General features: G+C 44.5%; 1 protein-coding gene across 9 annotated transcripts; it reads right to left on the bottom strand.

Moving 5' to 3' along the window:
* Positions 1-434: 434 nt before the first annotated feature.
* Positions 435-22,953, bottom strand: c2cd5 (C2 calcium dependent domain containing 5). Of its 9 annotated transcripts, XM_078282922.1 has the most exons (30): positions 22,908-22,953; positions 22,670-22,815; positions 22,010-22,118; positions 21,780-21,866; positions 21,409-21,580; positions 21,214-21,309; positions 20,681-20,836; positions 20,328-20,565; positions 17,531-17,691; positions 15,688-15,776; positions 13,668-13,776; positions 9,948-10,062; positions 9,599-9,697; positions 9,343-9,454; positions 9,147-9,226; positions 8,588-8,774; positions 8,334-8,498; positions 7,859-7,903; positions 7,204-7,344; positions 7,054-7,117; positions 6,812-6,873; positions 6,616-6,714; positions 6,360-6,449; positions 6,137-6,215; positions 5,961-6,053; positions 5,406-5,438; positions 4,924-5,055; positions 3,359-3,552; positions 2,713-2,859; positions 435-2,526 (listed from the first exon to the last, which is right to left on the bottom strand). In XM_078282922.1, exons 3-30 carry the CDS (start codon positions 22,097-22,099, stop codon positions 2,401-2,403), a joined length of 3,261 nt encoding a protein of 1,086 aa, XP_078139048.1. In that variant the 5' UTR covers positions 22,100-22,118; positions 22,670-22,815; positions 22,908-22,953; the 3' UTR covers positions 435-2,400. The 9 variants fall into 9 exon arrangements, with proteins under 9 accessions (XP_078139048.1, XP_071783358.2, XP_078139049.1 ...); XM_071927257.2 differs by having other exon boundaries at positions 22,670-22,918; XM_078282923.1 differs by having other exon boundaries at positions 4,954-5,055; positions 22,670-22,918.
* Between the last annotated feature and the right edge of the window lie 576 nt (positions 22,954-23,529).

The raw sequence follows: 23,529 nt of genomic DNA, 5'->3' as shown, positions 1-23,529 counted from the left end.
CCAGCACTTACCCTACCGCGCAGGCGCCACTCCCCACAACGCACGTGATGTGCGCGTGCATTGCCTCGACGTGACAGTGCCAAATTTTAGAATACATCTGAATGATTTGCTCATTTGCACTACTAATCCATGTTGCTTACAGCTGTGTAGTGCGTAAATTATAATGGTTTTTCCACATTTAGTTTTTCTTCAATAAAACAATGAAAAAAATCCCAATAAATAATCACTCTCAAGACAATTTACATTAGTCGGAGCACAAGTTGGAAAATGAATTGGAACGGAATTGCAGCTTAGACCATTAGCCAGGCTGACTCATGCACCTGTGTTAATATAATTCAAAATCAATGTAGATTGTTTGAGGTCCCCGTGATTATTTAATAAAGTAAATAAACACAAACCTATACCTAAAAGTAAGAAAAACAAACAGGTGCATCTTGGTTTTACTGGGTTTATTGTGCAAGACTTACCAGGCAACCATACAGAATCATGGCAATAAAAGTGGGTCTTCATGCTGCTAGTCAGAAAGCAACAGGGTCTATATGTACATTCAAGTTTTATAGACAAATATAGGAAACTGATCACAAACTGGTATAATGGATCAGAGTACCACTACTCCTCTGACACAATATGAGTCAAAACATCAGGATGTCATTGCACATGCAAAATGAGCAGTAAGTTCACCAATATAATTTCATAATGTTACAAAAATACTAAAATATGATTTTAGAGAACATTTACACAAATAAGTTTTCTTGTGGCACCTACACTAGGAGATGTCTTTTTTGTTTTCCAGCATTGGACATGAATGTTGGAGGTGGACAGATCAGTAGTACGCAGCAGGACTATCATTCAAAACATGAGCGCCAAAGCAGCAGTGCTGGAGCTTGGCAAAGGGAAGTGAAGCTCGACACCGATCTATGGCTCCCCTTCGTGTTTTCACCCTTCTGTTTGAAGTTAGAAAACGAACTGATCCTAAAAATGCAAGTGGAGCATCAACCTGTCAGTTGCTACTATACAGAGGGGTTGGATGGACAGTTAAGATCTGCAAGGGTTTTCATTCAGTCAAAATTATACCAGCTGAAAGACATTATCCTATGAAATATCCCCGGTGCAAGACCCAAAAAGGCAACATTACATGGCTGAGACTGCATGCCTGTTCCACTTATACTCATCCGACACTCATCCGCTCATTCCAGACACAAGTGAATAAAAGGCATACACATTATGCCATTTTGGTGTTACCATTTTAAAGATAATGACAATTAAAAAAAAATCCTTTCTACAAGTTATCAATTGTCAAGTACAGTAATTGGACTGCGCTGTAATGGCTAGTTCCTCCTTGAAATAAAATTTGCACATCATGTCTGTTATCTTTTCTTATGTGTCATGTTTAATATAGATACATGTAAATTAATCACTCCCAAAGCTAGAAACAAAACTGTAATCTGTGATTGTGTGTCATTATTAATACTTTCTGGAGCAGTTCCATTGACAACCTATAGGACACTTATTTTGGCTTTGAGGAACACTATGAGCGTCCAGGTCGATTACCCATCAACACAGGTAAATGTTCTGATTTAGAACTGCTACTTTTAATATAAATTCAATCTCATTTGGGTTGTATTCAAACAAATATTCTCAACCACCAATTTCCTATCAAAAAAAAATATAGCAAGATGGCATCACTGATTTGTCTTAGTTTGTTTGGATTCTAGCTTTATGAATTCCATTTTAGGGTGGATTTGCATTTTAAAGAACTGCGCAAGCCACAGTGAAACAGACATACTTGAATACTTGACTGACATTCATTGTCTGGCCACTCTAAAATGAACAGATGGGCCTTTGAGCTATAAAAGATACTCTAAAAAAGCACCTAAAATGAGGGAATATCTAATCAGATTTAAATAATTTCTAATGGCGTATCGTTGTGTCCCTTTTAGCACGGCTATTTAGTGACTCCTGTGGTCTGTGGATGGACAGAGATTGGTCATAGCTGCCTAAAGTGTCACCAGTGGAATGAAACACGGCCCACAGACAAAGGGATGGCAACAGAGCTTTGGGTGACCCCCGTATGGACGGCTGTAATACATAAGTTTGATGGAGAGGAGTCATTTGGCTGTTACGGTGCCAACCAAAAAGCACTGTAATACTCTCAGATGACCAAATTCCCACACTGCCATGTCAGTAACTCCTGCAGAAATGCTCTTATAACATAGAAAATCAAACACAAAGAGACACATCCTGTTCTCCTAAACTACTATAGACTGTGTGTGTACTTGTTCTGAATTACTTGTGTCCTGTAAGGCAGACATAAATCACTCATACTTGGACGGCTTAGACTCAGTGTGTTTATACAGAATGTGTGTCCTTGTAGGCAGATTGAGAATTTGTGTGTCAGTTTCACGTAGTCCCATCTGTTCCGCTACTGCAGGTCTGTCCGCCGATCGTCAGAGGGGGTGTGGCCTCCTGGTCCGTATCCCTGATGAAGATGACGGCATCACCGCTCACATTAATGAGACACTGAGCCTGGAGGAGGAACCAAGACAGAAGATAAACCACAAGGAGAAACGACAATGTCAGATCTGAGGAAGCCTGATAACTTAAAATGTATAAATGGACCACAACAGGTAAATACTGAGAGTTTTAACTTTCTACCAAAGTGAAAGTAACATAACATGTATAACTTGAATGTGAAACTGAATGTGTGTGTACCTGGTTCTTGTTGGGATTTTCCATGAACACGCATTCCTTCATGCTATAGGAAACCACTGCATTGCCACCCAGAGCTGCTACATGGGCTCGAACCATTGCGAACACCTCTGCTATGAACGAATGGAGGAAACCGCTCACACCACCCTCCTGCAGAAGGCAAACAAACACATGTTCCATGTTCATAAGTATGTCTGCACTAGGGTTGTTCGATGTCCCATCGTTTACACATCGTCCAATCAAAAATCTGATGGCCGATGACACTGGGCAGGGGGAGGGGCTGTCTGGAGTGGTCCTGTTTCATTAATGCAAGTTTCATTCTCTATTTGCTTTGCATTTTGCGGAAAACATCATTGTCACAAACATTTTTCACCTACAGCTGCGCTCAAAAACAGGCTGAACTAGTCTCCCATACTTTTTACTGACTTAAAACAAAAAAGTGAGGAGAATGTGTCCGTTGACAGCTGAGCATTGTTCTCAACACCGTTTATTCAACTTTTCTGTTGTTTTTGCTAATGGCTACATTGCGAAATATTGCTTTTAAAATACTATATTGATGGAAAAAAACAGCAGCACAACCCTTGTCTACAACTTGCATGAGATGACTATGCCTATGTGTGTGGTGTTTTTGCACTCATACTGCTCCTACCTCCCGTAGTGACGTCGTCTCTCTGATAAAGAACATGTTGATGATCCCGAGGTATTTAACGATGCGCGTCCCGGGGAGGAAGGAGAGCGGCGTCATCTTCACCACGGTGACAGAGCTGCTCCCAAACGAGCGGTTGGAGCGCAGCGAGCGGGAACGACCCTCGGGCAGCGGACTGCAGCGCTCCGAAGACGAGACTGCAGTTGCAGACAGAGCAGGGAGGAGGTCCAAAAGAGGGAGGATGAAAAAAAAGAAAGGAAGGAAAGGGACGGAAAAAAAGACGAGAGGGAATGGAGATACCAGAAAACATTCAAAAATAGTAAAAATTAAAGCAGATATGAACTGTGAAGCAGGAAGAAATGTGCAATGTGTGGAATGCAATCCTGTGAGCGTGTGTAGAGCAGGAGTCACAAGTGTGAGTCTGTGTGTGTGCAATTGTCTGTGTGTGTATGCAATTGTCTCTGTGTATTAGATACACTTGTGAATTTACGTGCAATAGTATGGCGGCGTGGTGGCAAGACAATCACTTGAAAAGCGTGCGCTGCCATGCATGTCATGCAGTCGAGGCGAACAGACAAAGACAGTTACACAGTGTCTGCAGACAGACAGACAGACCTGGGCACAGCTGTGTGTGTTTACGTGTGTGAATACAGTAGGCTATTTGCCGTGTGGTGAAGTGCATGAGGAAATATTTCTATTGTTTACTTCTGTGAGAGAGAGAGGCTTGAGAAATGGAAAACGGACAGAGACAGCTGTGAGCTGAGCTGGGCACATGTACACGAGCGAGAGTGTGAAAGATGTTCCATCTCCTACTGCAAGGTTGTCAGATGCTGCTTGCGTCCATCAAACCAGGATTAGATTGCAGTTCACTTACTGTACAGCGGGACGGGAATATTGCCAGATCTTGCAGAATAGCATCCCTCCCCCCCGCCGTGATCTTTACTGAGCTGTACGATTTCAGCGTTGTGGGATTCAGATGTGAAATGTTTTAGCATTTGTATAGCCCTCTAAGAGCTGGGTAGGTAACAGGAATATGGTCTCTCTCTAATGTTGAGTTTACGGTGTGAAAAGAATATCACAGGGGAGCTGAGGGAGGTCAAGGGTTGCCTAGGGGTTCACTCTATTTCAAATCCTACTCCACATAACACAATCTAGGTAAGGTACACCCGCTAAAGCAAAGGCAGAGAAAAATTGAAGGTGTTCCTCCAGCAATTGTCACCACATTGCTGCGGTCCATCCAGCCCTTGAAGATCTACACAAGTGCCTAGGGGAAAGAGGTTGGACATTGAGCAGGACAATCACTTCCTTCTACCTTGTCCGTCATCACGGTCACCAGGGCTACAGGGATTTCAGAGCCAAGCTGTTGATTGTGGATCCCTCTGAGGGGCGGGGCTTCAACTTTCACACTCTAGCCAATAAGCTGGTGCTTGATTTACGATGCTCCGCCCCCCAGCGGCATGCATGGAGGGGTGTGTGAGTGTATGCGAGCGTGTGTGTGTGTCTGTGTGTTTGTGTGTGTGTGTGTGTTTGTTTATGAAACTGTGTTCTGTATTTGTGGGTATGATCACCAGAGTGTGCTAGAGACCGTGTCCTCCTACTTGTCTTAACTGATCCGCGTCTTATGGTGTGAGCTTTCAGCCTAAGCAGCTCTAGCCAGGTGCTGCATCTGTCTGCAAAGGAACCGTAATCAACGGAGGGAGCTGGAGAGAACACACACACGCACGCACGCACGCACGCACGCACACACACAGAACACCAACAGATACACACAGCACACGCACACACAGACACACACATACATACATACACACATACATACACACATACAGACGCAATACCAACAACAACAACAAAGAAAAGAAAAAAACACAGGACAAAAAAAAAACGAACAAAAGAAGAACAGAAAAGAACAAAAGTGGATGAGGTCTGGGAGCGGTGCAGGATAACTCTGTCCGAGACAAAAGGATGAGAAATCAAAACAGGGCAGTGTAGTAGTCATGGTAGCAGGGAGGTGGGGCAGGGGGGATGATAGACGAGGAGGAAGGCTTACCTCTGGACGAGATGTTGGCACTCTCTGGGAGACCTGTGAACACACACAAATCATAATCTACCTGTGCACTTGACAGAAAGCAAGTAGAGTCAACCACGCACGTCTTACACAATTATCATCTTATGTCCAAATTCAAATGTTCTATATATCAAAATGCTTCCATCTATTAGTCCGTAGTTGCTAGGGTGTTCTGGTTACTATGTCCAGGTACTGAGTAATGTGGAAGGACAGCCATGATGCTTTAACCTATCCATTCCCACCACATCAGTAGCAAGAGTCTTCTTACACCTTACGAACACGTCTTATCTAGGCAACATCACACTGTCATCTAAATTCACGGCACAAACATAACACACTGGGCTAGGGGACATCACTGTTTATTTACCTGCTGTAGGTACCATAATCAGCTGATTTTGGAAGATTTTTGCAGCCGGGGTGAGTAAAGAGACTGTACCTGAAGTGTTGGAGGAGACGTGGAGGAGACGGGCACTGCCTGTTAGTGAAGGAGGGCAGATGAGGATGTGAGGGAGCAACGGTTAAAAGTTAAAAGGCTACCTGAGATTTTGGCTGACGGCTGACTGTTGGCGGACGACGAGTCTGCGCACAGCTCCAAGGGAAACTGCAGCTGGTCTTCGGTCTCACTGCCTCCTGAAAGACACACACAAGCAGGTTAGTGCTTCAGCCTCGTTTCATACTCACACCACAATAGAAGTGATGTGTACCAAACAGACCTTTGATGATGGCCTTGTCTCCTGGCCTCTCCTGAGTCTGGTCCTTGTCAAAACTCATGGCAACTGCTGTCACTGCGACCTGGGACGGAGGGAGGGAGGGAGAGATACAGCAGAGGGTGGAAAAAGGTGAGAAAAACTGAAGAGTCGTGGCTATTATCTTATGTTTGTTATATAATTTCACTAATCAGAGGTGCAGCCAGGCAGTGTTCATAATGACCATCACCTGTATGAGTTCTTCCTCTGGCACTGCTACAGTGAAGTTGAGATGACAAAGACAGCAGGGGATCATAGAGCGCAGCTTGAAGTACAAACTCTGTAACATACAAATTGAATTGCAACACTTGTAAGTTCTGAACAGATTCAAAACACCACTAGTAGGAGTCCTGTGGCAAATAGTACAAAGCTCTCTTTATTCACCGTGCCCATTACAAAAGAATGTTTCTTCAGCATTTTGCTAAAATACTTTAGGCGTTGCTTACCTTTAGCAGATTCTCACAGAGGTCAGTGAAGATCTTGTTCAGGCCTTGATTAGTGAGATTGGCATTACTCAACCTAAAGACCCTCACTGATGTAAACATCTGGAAGACAGCGACAGAAAGAAGAGGGAAATTAACAAAGAAAATGACAAAGAATTAAGGTTTTTTTGAGGTAATGATGAGAGCATAAGAGAGTGACCTGTAGTCCTGAAGTCCAGTTGTAAATCCCAGGCATGATCTCTGTGTTACAGCTGTAGAAGCCTGGGGACACAAAAGTGGAAATGGAAACAGGGAGGGAGAGAGACAGTGGGATAGAGGGATAACAGCATTTATTAGAGCGCTGACCTGATCAGGAGATAACTGACTAAGCATGTGCAGTGAGTAATGATGTACTATAGATACTGTGGAGCAGGCCATTTCCAAACAGAGGGTGGCATGTACCTGCAGGGGTGGGGGCATCTGTGAGGAGAGAGTGGATGTCCTCCACAGCATCTGTGTCATCAATCTAGAGGAAGTAAAGCAAACAAAATATTTAACAGTGTTACACACGTCTGTGCTATGAGTGACATATTTATTTGTATACATACACACCTCCAGGACGAAGGCGTCCTTCTTGCCATGGGAGAGGTCCAGTTCTGAAAGCTCGTCTGAACTCTCCGAGTGGGAGCGGAAAAGTCTGGAACGTTGCCTGGACTCGGGGATCGGAGAACCCACTGCTTCCTCTGTCAGCTCCTGCAAACAAGGCACACCGTCGTAGACTGGATATCACAGAGGATGGATGTCACAGAGAACACCAGACCACCAAAACAGCCCCCAGCTGCATCCCACATCTGTCCAGCTAGTAGAATGACTATGTTAATAACACACCACATGCTCACACTCACAAGTTCCCCATCAGCCGTACCACTAGACACACATGGCTATTGTTAATTTGAGTATGGATCTGAAAGAGTAAGGAGTGGCGGAAACACACACCACAAAAACATACACGGGTGAGTGTGAAATGGGGAGGGTAGATGGTCATATTACAAATATTATGACACAGATACGAAAGGCTTCGATTTATGAGTCTAGAGTGGGTTGCTTTCAAGAGGTGACTCTGGGTTACGCTCATTGCCCTGCTCCCCAACATCCCCAATAAAGAGCTGTTATACAGAGTATAGCTGGTATAGAATTGTGATTAATAGAGTGAAATATTTGTCATGCTTTGCTGCGTCTCACAGCTGAAAGTTGACATGCTCAGTACCATGTTTATGCCGTGGAATACCTCGGGGTCCAGGGCAAATAATTTCTTTAATGACCAGGGAGAGACAAGAGGAATAAGTTCATCATGATGCACAGAGAACAGATCATATATATACATGCCTTTAACACGGGAACAGCCAAGAGTCCATCATCCCCTGACAAACCCCAACAGGTCACTGTTCCCCTCATTTTTATTGCACAGATTTAACACAACCTTGTGTTTAAGGTTTTTCCCCCTCCTGAAATGCTGAGTAATACCATTATTTAAGGAAAAGCCATGGACTGTGGGCCCAGCGGAGTTGTATAACATCCCAAATGACACCTTGGCTGTTCTAGTGTGTAAATAAAATACTACACAGACCTACTTAGCAATGAAAATCTGGTATAATGAGGGGCAGTGTGCAGACTGAATGACAGAACCTGCCTTTCACAGATTCAGTTACTGGTTATACTTGTGCTGTGCGTGTGTGTCTCACCGGTGGGTTTATTTGATAGAGCTCTTTGTTCTTGGCTATGGTGTCGTTGATCCTTTTCTGGATGGCCAACATGTGGTGCTCATTGCTCAGGTCACCGGGAGTTTTCCCCGCGATCTGGATCCCCCCTGGTGCAGGCAAGGCCGTCAGATACACTCCTGTGGCAGACTGAACACACACACACACACACACAGTTTAGGGACGTGTCGCCACAAACTTTGACTTCCCACACTCACACAAACAGAATGTTAACTTACAGCCAGACCGAGCAGCATGTTCTCGCCAACACTGATCTGTATGCGTAGGCCAAACAGAGCGTTCATGCTCCGCAGCTTCAGTTTGTTCATCAGCTGAGTGTGCAGCTCGTATTCCATGAAAGGCAGCAGGTTGGAGATGGCCGTCGCATTCACCTCTCCCTGGGCCTTCTTCTTCAGACGACACAGTCTGCAAGACGGTAAACATTTGCATTAATGCTCTTTGACCACAGGCATATATTAGGGTTTCAGCCCAAAATGCAAAATATCTATTTTGAGAAAAATTTTTAATGTTACCCGACGTTCATTGTTCAATATTTCAAAAATAAAACTACTACTATTAAATTACTATTTTGTGAGCAAAGGGCTCAAGATAGCTAACAATGTCAATAATATTCAATAGTGAGTTTCACTTAAACGTCAGTAATCATGTTGTAGGGGTAGGTGCCACGTTTTTCAAATGGGTAGAATCAGTATAATGTGTGATGACACTATACAATGAAACCATGCTAATCACATAAAAAATAAAAAGCATTCCGTGTTTCACTGACACGTGTCTTACCTGGCCTGGATAAGGCAGCCCTTCCCTGTGACAGCTGCTTCTGGTGGCAGGTCAATAGTTGTGAACAGCACATCAGGAACCTTGAAAAATCAATCCACACTTTATTGGCCTGAGTGCATTTGTAAACAGGACAACCCAAGATGTACTGAACAGTAAGAGTGTTTGATGCAAGATAACAAGAATATGTGTTTGAGACCTTCTGCCGTCTACAGTGGTAACAGTATGTGAGCTGGGCAGGGAATGGCATGTTGAGCTCATCATAGGGGATGTGACAGAAGCCGCAGCTAGGGGGAGACGGATCCTCAAACCTGGGGAACAACACACATGGTCTAGCATCAGCCTCCACAGCTCATCAGCAGCAGCACTGACAACCTCCTACCTATCCAGGATTTAAATTACATTTCTGAATCAAACATTACATTCATTTTACACACACAAAGCACAAAAACAACCTGTGGTCACTGCTTCCGATGTCTAGACAGCCTTCACGCATGTATCGAGGATTCAGGATGGCTGCTGTGCCTGACGCTGACAGGATGCACACCTCCTCGCTAGAGAGATAAAGAGAGAAAGGGAAGAGGATGAGAGAGGGAGATGGAGAGCAACCTTGTGTGTTTACGCAAAGTCAAATTTATTGATATGGCACTTTTGGCAAAGCGATTAAAAAAAAAAAAGAGTACCAAGGACAAAAATACAGATCAAATCAAGAAAAGAAAAATGTCAGATTGTAAGATATAAGGCCAGAGCTTTTGTGTGTGTGTGTGTGTGTGTGTGTGTGTGTGTGTGTGTGTACACACATACCAGATGCTGGTGCTCTCGCTGTATCCCACCACAGCATGGCAACCGAGGGCTTTGGCATGAGATTTGATCTCCTGACGAATCTCCTCCCACCATGCATCCCGAGTCTCTGGCTCATCTGCAAAACACAAAATACAGAGTCAAACACACTCTCATAGAGAATTTCCAATTGACTGAATTATCTATCAAACCTCACTGAATAATACAGGCTAACTAAGGAGCTAACACTAAACCTAACTACTATTGTCAGCCTAGATAGATGTACTATAAACTGACACAGGATAATTGTCCTAACTAGTTCTTAAGATATTTAAGTATAAGCCCATTTACAGAAAAACTGACAGACTAATCAACTAATCTGGCTGCCTTGACTTACCAGGAAATAAAGAGACAGAGCAAACAGTACAGTGTTTTGTTTTTGCTGATGATTCATATGGGTTCAATGGTGCATCAAAGCAAGCCAAAACCACTTAACCAACTATCAGTTTGTAAAACAATGTGACAATGAAAATGACATTGATTTATGAGGATTTATGAGGATGATGATGAAGGCAAAGTCAGAGGTTAGGTTAGTTTTGTGTCTGCATCGTTCTCATTGGCACTCCTTAAGTGCACATTATCTCAGACCCAAATTGATGGTCTCTCTTCTCCATGTCTCCTTCCCTTCAGCCACAGTGACGGACAGGGGACAAGCAAGCAGAGTGAGGAGTAAACACCAGCCACCAGCCCAATGTGGGTCAATTTTGGCTGTGACTGGTAAGTTTGTCTACTTGACCAGCCTCTTTGGTAGGCAACAAAACCAGCATTTGGTGGTCCGACTCTATTCTGAAAATCTAGTTGGCTGGTGAGTTTTGGGATGTAAAAGCCACTGTGGCTGGTGTGCAAAAAAAAGTTAGTTTCCTGCCCTGGTGACGAGGTGAAGAGACAAGGAACTAAGATGCCATTTTCACTTTATTGGGATTGAGCCTTCATCATACTCATGGACAATCTATGAAGGCTAAACCATGGGTGTGTTTCAATAGTCTCATGAGGCTTTGTTCCAAATACCACCTCTGCTTCATTTACACTGTTCAGAAGAGCCTGGATGAGTGAAATCCTCACAGTGGGGAGGGATAAATTTCACTCATTCGGTAGTTCTGGATCACCGAGTAAAGAAGACGAGAAGGAAGCTACATTAGAGTATTGAGCTGCACCCCATGACTCCCTGGGAAGGCCACATGCTGACAGAGCCCCAGAAACAGAGAGACACTAGGCTGCTTAGTGAGAGAGGGGAAGAAAAGAATGGGAGATAAAGGGAGATCAACTGAGGAGATGAGTAAAGAAATGGTTGATGGTCAGGCGTATTAGACCAACAAGTGGGTTCCTTTTGAACAGAAGCAGCATGTCACACAGGCACAGGCACACCAACGTGCACGCTCATGGGCAGAGAAGGGCCATATTCATTCACCACAGAGTCCACAGAGCCTCGTCTAGTTTTGAAGTTAGACAGCACCACTACAACCCCCCCCCCCCCCCCCCCCTTTCCATATCATACCTCCTCCATCCCCCAGACTCACCTCTTTCCTTCCATCCCCCTCATACATCCCAGATCCATTCTCGATTCTCTTAAACGGCCACCATCACCCCGTCTGATCATCCTCCCTTCCTTCCTTCCATCCATCCCTCTTTCTCTCTTTCTCTCAGTATGAATACGGCCCAGTGAGTTAGGGATGCACATGCCCGGTCAGTGGCTCTTTGTCACGGAGTAAAACCTCCTAAACCTCCTCTGGTCTAGACAGGTTTGACCACGATGCTGATTGAGGAAGCGTTAGAACAGCGCTGAGCCAACGTTAGGGGGGAGCTGCAGCTCTTCTGTGCAGCAGGAGGAGCTGGGTGGGGGTATAGGGTCTAGCCAGGCAGGATGGGGTTGGGGTTGGGGGGGGGGGGGTAACACAGCGCATGCTCAACTCAGCTCAGCACACACTCACACAGATTAGAGAAAGGAGAATGGCAGCTCACTGAATTAATCAGTTTTCATCCAGAAACTAGCAGACCAATATCGAATTTCTTTGCAGGTGTACAGCTAGGCTAGTTGTAATATTAGCTTTGGATGCACAGCAGGAGGACAACTGTTTGACAGAGAACAGCCTTTTTTCAGTCCTCCTCCACTTCACTGAGCTGCCATCACTCCTGTGGGTGAGAGCAGTAAAAGGGGGGAAATACCTGCAGTGACACTATTCCAGTCTAGCAGTTTGTATGAGCGCGTGTTACCCAAGGCTGGGCCAGAACACACCGTTAGTACAGAAAAAGAGAGAAAGAGAAAAGAAGAAGAGACAATCTAACAAACGAGCACAACACAACAACAGCACTCCACAGTCACTATGCAAGGACAGACTAAATTCAGGCCTACTAAAGCAATCTCAAAGAAAAAGACTGATGAGGAAAAGAGGAGAAAAGAGATGAGAATAAGATACAGGCCTAGCCCTCATTTAGAAAGACTGAAGGAGAAGAGAAGCTATATAAGGGGGCAAAGGAGCATGCAGTAGCGCTCTATCTCTACCATACACTCTGAGCTTAGTGTTGCTCTATAGCTGACACAATCAAGGCACAGCAACAACGAACGGGGCTCTTCTCAGAATGGTTTGCGAGCCAAACGTGCAATTTGGATCAGGGAGTGAAGACTGTGCAAAAGACCACAGTTTAGACAGGAAGACTATAGTTTTTGTAGATTTTTAGTAGAATAACATCCGAGTAGCTGATTTATATGCCGCTGTTCACATCTGAAAAGAACCCTGCTTATCCTAACCCAGCCCACATCCATCAGCACTCCCCCCTTCCCTAAATTCTCAGACATTCTCAAAGACCATTAAACCCGGGAATGGGCAAAATTACTGAAGCTGCTGAGCGGACTCAGATAGGAGTCCAACAGCTTCAACTAGCAAACGCTACAGGTCTAAGTCCAATATATAACTCTTATGCAAGATACTTGAACATATGTCCCATTGCCATCAATGCAAGTCTTACTGAAAAGTCTGCATAATACACAAACATCAGGATTTGGACACAGGGATGAGGAGCCTACTTGACAATCAAGGCAGCAGAGCACATGTAAGACACCACATTTGGCAGGACCTCGCCACAGTGCCACCTGCAGCCAACAATACCACACAGCAGAAGCAGCAGCACACCAGAGCCATGCATCACTACTGCACCTCACCTCCAGGGGGCAGCACCATAGTACACAATAACACAGCACACACACACACACAGCCATCACACAACTGGCACATACACCACACCACACAACTGGTACATACACAATACAAAAAGCCAGTCAGTCAAACCACATGAGGTGAAAGTTGCCCCTATCCATAAAACAATATTTGACAGAAGGTGAGGTTAGCCTACCGCAACATTTTTTCCATTAAAATGAGAAAATTTCAGATGGAGCCTATGAACGCAACCAGGAACAGCTTTCACCTGCTTTGGAACCAGTAATTCGTACAAAAACTTCAAGAGGTCTCTCAACATAATCTCTCAGGACAATGAAAGTTTCAGACTGGGACCATATGAAGGCAAACTGTTCAACATAAGTGGTTAATGGGCAGCATTTACTGACAGCCAGTTGCAACAAGACTGGACACTCACACCACAGAGATCAATGGAAGAGCTCGTTCATATTGTTTAACAGGACAATGGACCAGACACATAAGGACGTGGTGCGTATGTATGCGTACAACTCACCGGGGTTGTGTATACGGTCCAGCAGTTTGACAGAGCGAGCGCTGACCACCCCACCGACATGAACCAGGAAACCAGGTGGAAAACATGTCAAGGTGAAGAAGGGGAACTCCTGTAGATAGAAATAGCCACATCACTCAGAGGTCACTTTGGTGTGAACACCATGTGGATGCTTTAAATATATATTATGTATAAATAGCAGGTTTGAATGTTTGTTTTGGCTAGGGCTTGAGTTAAAATTTGTTCTTTTCAGTTATTTCTCCAAAGATACATAGATCTACTAGTAACCAAGCTTTATGATAAACAAGTTATTGGTTGAAACGATTTTTTCCAGGCCTGGAGAACAATATTTTTCAAAACCCATGACTTTTCAAGGTGGTTTTCAATGACAGTACTGACACTATAATTATAAGTGAAAACGTATAGAGAAATGGATGTAAAGGGATTTAACACACACAAAAGGTGGCTACTGTGATATTCAAATTGTTTCTCAAATAAAGGTCTCAAACTAAATGTATTTTAATCATTGATAAAAAGCATTATTTTGAATGATCAAATGTAAAAAGACAGTACTACTGAAGCATATAAGAGAGATATGCATCGTAGCAGACCTAGGTAGCATTACTGAATGGTTGCCGAGTCAGGAAAGGGCCAACATGCATCAAGGTTTGAAATGGATGGTGTAACCCCCATGCAGCCAAGGATTCCCCACTTGCTCCATTCCAGCCTACACTTATTAACGAATGCAGAGGTGCGACCTGACACAAAACTCAAGAGTATTTCATGTAGATCTGAAAGGATTGGAGCAAATGCAATGGAACATTTCTATAAAACTTGGATGTATTGCATCACTGCTTAGGTGACTGATGCAATCTTTTCAAATCTAAATAAATATATTCTTTAGGTTGGAAGCTGAAAGTGAAAGAGGAGTGTACGTCACACACCCACAGGGTCCTGGCTGAGGACCAGGATTCTGCCTTTCATGCTGCTCTCTGTCCACTAACAGGACAGCTGGTCCTCCGCCTCCAGTCAAATGATGTAATGCAAATCCATGCATTCATGGACAAGAGGAGCTGGAAATACCTGAAGTGTTTCTTGGCATCTTCCTGTTCATTCTAGGTTAAACTGATGACCACCATTAGAGAGAACCAGAGGGACTTTGTCAAAAATGATTTGTGATTTTCAACCATGCAAGTGTATGGGATGAATGACTGGCTTAAGTGGGCAGAAAGCAGGTAGGACTACCATTAGTTTCTTCCCTCTCCGGTGCCCCGGTGTGTGCAAATGAGGCTAGCTACTGATTTGACTGACAGCTCTGTCCACTCAGAGCAAGGAGGCAAGAATGAGATGATGAAGTGAGCGTGCTCATTCCCATTGTTGACACAGGAAACCAAACCAGAGTACAAGCTCAGGAGAAGAAGTCAGAAAGGAGGGAGGCGTTCGACATGAGCATCCAGAACACACACACACACACAGACGCACACACACACACAGACAGACACACAACCCTTCGAAGCTGAAGGGAACACAACTCCTAGCTTCCGCCCCCCCCTTAAGCGTCTGTGGGTCTTTGGAGTGAGGTGGGTGCCAAGCAAACAGGAAAACACGGTTACATGATCCATTGCCATGTTGCTCAACCCCGCCTCCCCCTCTCAGATCTACAAACAAAAGGGGAGGGAGGGGTTAGGAGTTGATTCAAACTGGGCTGTGGCCATCAGCTGGTGAGGGTGTCAGGGGAGAAGTGGAGAGACAGAGAATCACACAGCGGCGTGTGTTTGACTCATGGGACATACCCTGGCGTTTAACAATAACCCAGAGGAGGACGCTCCCTGAGTAGCACAAGTGGTCAAGAGGACAGAGAAAGGGAACATTATTTGCTCTTACACAGACTCACTCCCCATATAAACATTCAACACCTAGCTGTTGTAAATCAGTGAAAGTGTAAAACGTAGTCTGAGATTGAGAAGCTCTTTTTTAGTGTGTGTGTGTACGAGAGTGTGTGTGGGTGTGAGTGCTGTCGTACCCTCTGCTCTAGAGCCGTCTGCGTCTGCTGTCTGAGGAGGGTCTTCAGAGGCCCCGCCTCCTTCCCGGCGCTGCCCCCGCTGCCCATTCCTGATCACAGAAGAGAGTCTTGCTTCAGTCTCATCACTTCTAGCACACAGGTCAGTGGACTAGAGTGCCAGTCAAGCCTTCAGTTGATTCATTGTACATTACAGTGAATATTATAAATCGAGTGAGTGCAATTGCTGGAATTGTATGCAACATCTGAGACTAAGAGTAGCACATATACCTGCTCCATCTTCATCCTCAGACTAGCCTACTCTTCCAATTTTCTCCTACTCAGAAACCTAAGAACTGGGCATGCCTGACAAAAGCATCACACCACATGCTGGGGTGGGGAATCCTAAGTAGGAGGCTCAAGGTGAGTCAGTAGTGTTGCTTCTCAACGGGCACAGGGCAGTAATGCCATGCATGTTGGGTTAGTGACTAACTGGGACTCCAGTGAAGTGGAATTGGGTGGGAACAGTGCTGCTGTTGACCCATTGTGCAATTATATAATTCATATTCTACGCAGAGTCTGTTGTGACACACGTTCACTCCACAGATGCTGTAAAGCAGCTGTGAGGCGGTTATATTAGAGGCGCTCACAATGAGGAACTTGTTCAAAATGGCGGTTCTGTTACGTGAGCACACAGCAGTCCTACTATACCGGAGACTGCCAGCAGCAGGTCCTCACTGAAGGACACACTCTTTCTCAGCGTGGAAGAGCCTGTGTGGGTGGAGTAGTGAGGGGGCGGGGTGGTGGCTCTGGGGGCAGAGCCATGACCACAGCCCACTGACCCAGAACCAGGAAGGGGCAGAGAGTCTGTGGAGAGGGTGGGGGAGCTGGGGCAGAGGAAGATCCCAGGCCTGCGTCTCACTGGCTGGGGCCTCACTATCCAGCAGAAACAGATGGAGGGAGCACAGAGAAAAACAGAGATATTGAGAACGGAAAGGTAGAGCGATGAGGAAACTGGGTAGAAACACCACAACTTAGGAGGGAGAGAGGAGTGTGAAGGAGAGAGAGACACTGGAAATGAAAGAGAGGAGCAGAGAGAAATTACATACATGAGAGAGATGCAGAAAGAGAACGGGTTAACACAAATGAAAAAGTGAGTTAGAGGAGGGCGGACAGAATAGAAAAGAGAGGGAGGTGAAAAACGAGAGCGTCAAGAAAAACAAAAACAACAGAGAGAGAGGCGGGTATTGAGAGAGGGAAAATAGAGTCACAAGATCACAAGAGTGGGAACAAAGGAGGGGGAGGTTGGAGGAGTGCTGGTCCCTTTCAGAGGGGTGGGGCTCTTGTAGGCAGGTGCTGGCGTTTGTGGTTGAACTGGGTTAAAATGCTCTGATGTTGTTGTTTGAATGAGCTTACCTTTTCCACCAATCATTAACCTTAAGGGCTGCTAATGCAAGTGACTTTTAGATCAACAACAGCCCCTCATGAGACACAGTGCTTCTATCAGAGGCCACAACAGCAAAGGGCAGGGACTAATACCAAGAGACCTGGTGTGTCTTCACGCTATTAAACTTGCTGCTTATATACAGTAAATTGAATGTGATTTACTGTACTACGTCTTTTTACAGCAAGTCTACAGCAACTCTGATGAAGACACATCAGGCCACTGAGGAAATGGGGAGGATGGGACACAGCTAAATAAACATGACACATCACTTATGATATAATAACAACTTTCGAATCGACCATGAAAAAAACAAAAAAACAAATCATGTGAAAACCACAACCACAGTAGCACCACAGTGAGGTGGAGGAGAGGGAAGGGATGATGGGGGGAGGGGAGGGGAGGGGCCAAGTGTGGTCTTACCCGTCTTGGGCGTCAGACTGAGGTCAGTGTCTGATGAGGAGGACTGGCGGCTGCATGGCTTGGAGGGAGAGAAGGGGGGAGGAGAGGAGGAGGTGGTGGGGAGGGCTCTGAAAGGGGTGGGCGGGCCGGAGGACGAGGCCAGGTCCTCACTGAACACCGGCCTGCCAGGAGAACATGACACACACACACACGTCAGTCACCGCCTCACCCTCTGAACGTGTGTGTGTGTGAGTGTGGGTGGGAAGAGAATGTGAGGCGAAGTAAGGTTACATTATGTGAGAAAAGTGAATTTTGGGTGTGTGACTTGTTTGCTTTGGGTGAGGTGTGTTTGAGGTGCTACGTATGGCTGGACTGCGGAACAGAAAAGCAAGCATATGAAGCAGGAACAGATAAACACAAAGGGAAAACGCCCACATCAAAACAAAAGAAAGAAGCAACATGGCAAAACACAAAGAGGGCACAAGAAGGACAGATCCAACAAACAAACAAACACAGAGGAGGGTGAGCTGAAGCATGTGTCCCAGTAGGGTGGAGCGAAGGTCAGGTGACTGTAGGTGTCATAGCCTCTTCCTTGAGGCAAAAGCCATATCTCATACCCTTTTTGTTTGCGAGCAACCGATGAAAATGCAGAACAATGCAAAGGGGAACCTGACTGGGTGGCAGATGTCCGCACTGGACCAGTTGAAATAGTGGAGAGATTTGGGGCTGGTATCAAAGTGTGGTCTTTCTGTGAGTAAGGTGTAAGGAAGGGGCCCATTCCATAATACTTAGCGGTCTGTTTCACTTCTTCTCTCTTTACGAGATCGTTGTATCGCTACTGCATACCTGTCAACAACGTATTCACTTTCCTGCTTCCTTATGAATGTCATAGCCTGCTCCTTTCTGTTTCTGTAGCTACCTCTCTTGCTTGCTAATCTATTTCCTTTCCTGCCTCTGCGTACCGGTGAAGATGAGTGTGGGGACAGAGACAGAGAAGTTCTGGGACAGTCTCTGGGAGCTGCAGGCCGAATGCACTGGACTGTTGTGGGTGGAGCGACATCCGTGGGCCAGGGGAGACCTGGGCCAATCAGCACGTAGAGAGGAAGAGAGAGGACCAATTTGGACACACGTAGCAAGAAACGTACCAATCCAAATGTAGCGGAGCCGGAGAGGAAGAGAGAAACGCACACAGAAACACACACCACAACATTGCGACAAAGAGAAAAAGAAGACAAAAGGGGAAAAAAAGATGGCAAAGACAGGATTTTTGTTTTCACTCCCTCTCTTTGCTCCGTTATTCCATTTAAAGCCACGTGTAAGCAGCAGGAAACTCATGCATAGCTCTCAGATAAAGATCTCTGTCTCACGCAGATACAAACACCAGGGATGCAAACACATCAGGGGTCAAAAAGGTGACAAAAACTCAAAGACACATTAAAGCTCGGTGGATCCAGGAGCATGCTCCCCTGGAGAGAAATGTTTGAAGAATGACTGTTTAAAAGCCTATGTCTAGTTTCTTTGTTTTTTTTTTTAAAGAGAATATCAAAAACTAAGTCATTAGGTCAAGTTTGTGTCACTACAAAATCAATAACTTTGGTTCAGAGGACGAACAGTTATAAAACAAAGAATGAGCAGAGGAGGGTAGAAAATATGTAGGCTAATTTCATCCGTATGTAATCCTGTGAAATGTTTTTAAAACATTGTTTTGCTGTTTGTCAAGCCAGAGATAGGAAAACAATCCACACAAATCGAAATGATTTTGTTATTTTGTTAGTGTGAAATCAAGGCAAAGACACACCGCCAGAGGAAACACATTTTTCAGGGGAAACAAATTTTGGCAAAACACTGGTCTCCCCAAATTGAATTGGATAATCATTACATCCCCAGTAGTTCCGACAGTCACTACAGAATAAATGACAGAAGTGAAAGAAATAATACTAGAGTGGGGGGAGAGAGAGTGACAGAAAAAGGGGAGAAAGGAAGAAAGGGAAGGGAAAAAGACAGAGAGAGAGAGGGAGAGCAAAAACCGAGCACTTCCAGTCTATCAGCAGACATCCAATTGGTTAAGATGACTGTTCTGATTCTGACAAGATCATCTGACTCGCCATTTTTTCCCCACTCATCACTTGGTTGAATAACAGATATTATTAGAAATTATTTTCTCATCGAATTTACAAAATTCACGTGGGTGACCCATTTCAAGATCAGAACAGTGAGTATCGCCAAAAGGTGACAAGTTTGCATCCCTGATACACACAATCCCAAACACACTGACACACAGATATGCAAATACAAATCAGAGGCACACATGCACTTAACTCTGGTTACACTTACGTTAACGGAATGAAATCACAAGCTACTTCGACCACTCAACAGCCAGGGTGACAACAACAGAGCAAGATGAAGGAAAGGCTGTGAAATGCCGACCAGAACACAGATGTGCCAGATACTCACTAAGAGACGCAGCACTAGAACATGCAGAGGCAGAGCAGAAAGCCATGCAAGAGCGGTCTAAAAGAGCAGACAAGGGAGGGGGGGTTGAGGATGGCTGAGTGTGTACATGTGTGTGTCTCAGGATATGTCATGTGCTGTTAGTTTCATGATGTAATACACATGATGCAATAGACACACAAACTACAAAGGGGAATCAAAGATACTGAGACACACACAGGAGTTATTGCACAGACTAACACACGCTAGTTTTCTCCCCCCCACACGCTCTCCCTCTCATGCGCACACCCCAACATTCTCACTAATTTAGAGTCAAACACGCACATAAGAGGCAGGATCCATGCTTGTGTCGTTGGTTCATACTCACTCCTTTCCATCCTTAGAGGGGGAATTGCAGGCATTGGAAGCGGGGGCTGTGTTAGGGTGCATGTGTGTGGTGGTGTTGGGAGCGGTTCCAGAGCTGAGTTTGTCCAGTGTGCAGGCGGTACCTATGGCCCGGACCACCAGGCCCGACTCTCCCTCCAGGTCGAAACACTGCAGGTAGCCCACCACAGCGTTCCCACCCATCTCCAATACCTTCAGTCCTATCTTCCTCTGCAGCTCCCCTAAGGTGGAGAGGGGGAGGGCAAGTTAGCCAGAAAATGATAGGGAAAAACAAAATGCCACTTACTCCACAGCAGTCCCTGTCTTATCTGTGAGGTTTACTGCGAGTCGTCCTACCAGACATGAGAGAGATGAGCCTCTGCCTGGCCTCGTTGGAGGCCCGAGGGGTTCTGATACGGTCGATCCACTGGTACTCTGGATCTTCGTTTACAACGAGTTCCTCCACAAACCCGTGGACCATCGCTGCCCGGTAACACCGTGGAATGGACGTAGCTAGCATACGGAGGGGAACAAACACCACAAAAATCAAATCCCTTGACATTAAATGCAAATGCTTCTCTTTTAAGTGATCGTTCTTTGGTTAAAGGAACGCTGTCAGGACATTATGGCTCTGAATCTTGCACTGCTTACTATTTGCTGCTTGTAATTTTGGTGATCTAGGAACTGAAGCTTATTGTACTGTTGCTCTGAATAAGAGTGTCAGCTAAATGCCTAAAAAACTATTATTCTCTCTGATTAAACATAACATCACATATTCCTATCCACCATGTACTGTCGATCTGCTTTTTGCAGATAAAAATTCTAACTCATGATGCATTTGCAAACTGTAAACAAACATAGTTATGTAAGGAAAGTCAAGTCAGACTCACTGCAGAAGAACTTGACCCCACAGGAAGATTGTCTGAAGCGGTTCAAGTCATTGAAGAGGTCCACTTTGACGAGGACATTGATCTCCCCTCGGATACCTGATAGCAAGTAATACATGGAGAGACATTACAGTAAGGAACAGCAGTGTCTAGAACGTAAAGATGTGTTATGATAACGATAAGAGTTGACTCCTATACCATGGATGGTGTCATAGATGGGAAACCAGCCAGAGATTACGGAGGCAGCCTCATTGCACAGCAGCGGGTCAATGTCAATGTAAACTTTCCCTATGGCATCGTTAGCACTGTAAGTGTCGTGGTCCAACACAGTGATTTGCAATGGCTCATCCTGCAAGTCCTCATCATCAACCTAGATAGCCGGATAAGGAGAGGGAAAGAAGACCAAGGGAAGCAGAGATAAAGACAGAGTGACAGAGTGAAAGAGGGGTTAGTTCAAGGCAATAATTCGTCCACACTGTGATTCAGTAAAACAAATTACTGAAACTGCCTAGCTTCTTCGTCATTTCAAAAGCACCTCAAAAGACAGAACTCTGTTCATGACATTTTACCTCAAATTTGAACCACTCTGAGTTCCACTGTGGGTTGAGGGATTTGGGACAGACATCTGTTTTGAAAGTTGTGTTTCCAAACTTGACCTGGAATATATAAGGTGAATGTGATACATCTTTCATTTTATCATTTTGATAAATAATAATGAACCCCAATTTACATTCAATCCGAAGTTGAAATTTGATGTATGGTTTCATTAAAAAAAAAAAACCCAAGCATCATCACCTACCTCTACAAAAGCATCAGTAAGGTCACTGGCTCTGTCCATTACAGGCAAGTGGCGTCCTGCCACAATTTTGGCCTTCAACTTCCCTGGCATGATTAAATTTTAAGTTGATCTGTGAAGAAAGCAATAACAAAAATCTATCAGTTGCTTTACAGTTGACACCTACTGTATTCACTGCTATCCGTTGGTGGCATAGACTAACTCAACAGTGAATAGCTGGGGCACTTGATCACCATGGCATGACATATGTTGCTGACAGTGTGGAGACCTGTAATCCAGTGAGGAAGTCCAGGAGACATGAGAACCCCTTTCCCTGTCTGCACGTTCACTAGCTAACGAGCTAGCTAACGTAGCTGCCGTTAGCTACACGAGAATTATGAGTAAGCACATCTGCGTGTTACTCTAAATAGCTAATCGGCTCTACCTAATGAACGACTGTTAGCTAGCTAGCTTGTGAAAATGACAGGTACGATCAGGTAAGGTAGCTTATGTTAGCAACGCATGGCTAGCAAGAAAAGCTGCTTAGGTTAACTGCATTGCAGTCAAGTGTCTCTCGCCCTATACCTGATCGGCCATGTTTTATCATCCTCCTATAATACCACCAGCAATAACGTTACAACAACATTATCTTGCTGAATTCGGTGCAGTCAGTATCATGCTTACCAGTGCTACAATATCAAAGGACAGCTGTCAAACCAGCAGCAGGCTTGTTTTAGGCGGACATTGTTGACAGCCCACTCGTCTGACCTCCGCGTCTCTCCCATAACATGAGACGTTTGTCCCCAGAAGACCAGGCAGGAACGATGTTACTAAAGTTAAAAATATTCACCAAATTATATTGCAACGAAAATCTGTTACTCCTAGATAATGTTACAGATGTACGGGTAACCTTACAACTGACCTTATATTTTATTAAACATTTCTCTAGTTAGCTCGTTAGGCCAACGGCTAGCTGCTAGCTTGATAGAGCTCATGATGAATGGACTTTCAGGGGTTAGCGTATGCTGCCTTCATGTGCTCCTCGTAAATTCCTGCTTCTAATTTCGTAAGTGGCAAACACGGCTTGTCATGCAATGAAGTGCATTTGGTCTGAAATAATAACATAATAAACCATGTAACTTTGGTGGCTGTTGTTTTAAACAAAAATTTAGATATATCCCTGTTACCATCAACTGTTGACACCGCTTCCATCACACCCTGAATGTCACATTTTGACAGCTTGGATATCATATGCTGCCTTCAGTGCGCCTTGTATGGACGACCAAAATAGTCACAATTAAATAAATAAATGTGTCAGTGAAAAATAATTACATAAATAAATACAGACATACAGAAATTAATAATTGATTGATTGTTTTCCTTTAATTTAAAAATTATTAAATAATATTATTTTATAAATATTGTTTTCATAATAACATGACTATATTTAATTGTATTTTTATTTCATAAAAACTTTTTATTTTTCAAATGGCTTTTATTTTCAATTACATGATGATATTATTCAGAATTACATTTTTCAAAGT

The sequence above is a fragment of the Centroberyx gerrardi genome, chromosome 4 (genome assembly GCF_048128805.1).
Source record: "Centroberyx gerrardi isolate f3 chromosome 4, fCenGer3.hap1.cur.20231027, whole genome shotgun sequence".
Classification (NCBI taxonomy): Eukaryota; Metazoa; Chordata; class Actinopteri; order Beryciformes; family Berycidae; genus Centroberyx; species Centroberyx gerrardi.
This window is presented reverse-complemented; position numbering and strand designations above follow the sequence as displayed.

Bases quoted from the DNA above. Each gene is read 5' to 3' on its own strand.
- c2cd5 (XM_078282922.1), bottom strand. From the start codon at position 22,099: ATGCCAGGGAAGTTGAAGGCCAAAATTGTGGCAGGACGCCACTTGCCT. The intron at 6,450-6,615 runs GTAAGCAACGCC...TGTATGTTACAG, and splicing joins TCTGTGAGAATCTGCTAAAG to AGTTTGTACTTCAAGCTGCG. The intron at 6,054-6,136 runs GTCTGTTTGGTA...TGTGTCTTTCAG, and splicing joins AGACAAGGCCATCATCAAAG to GAGGCAGTGAGACCGAAGAC.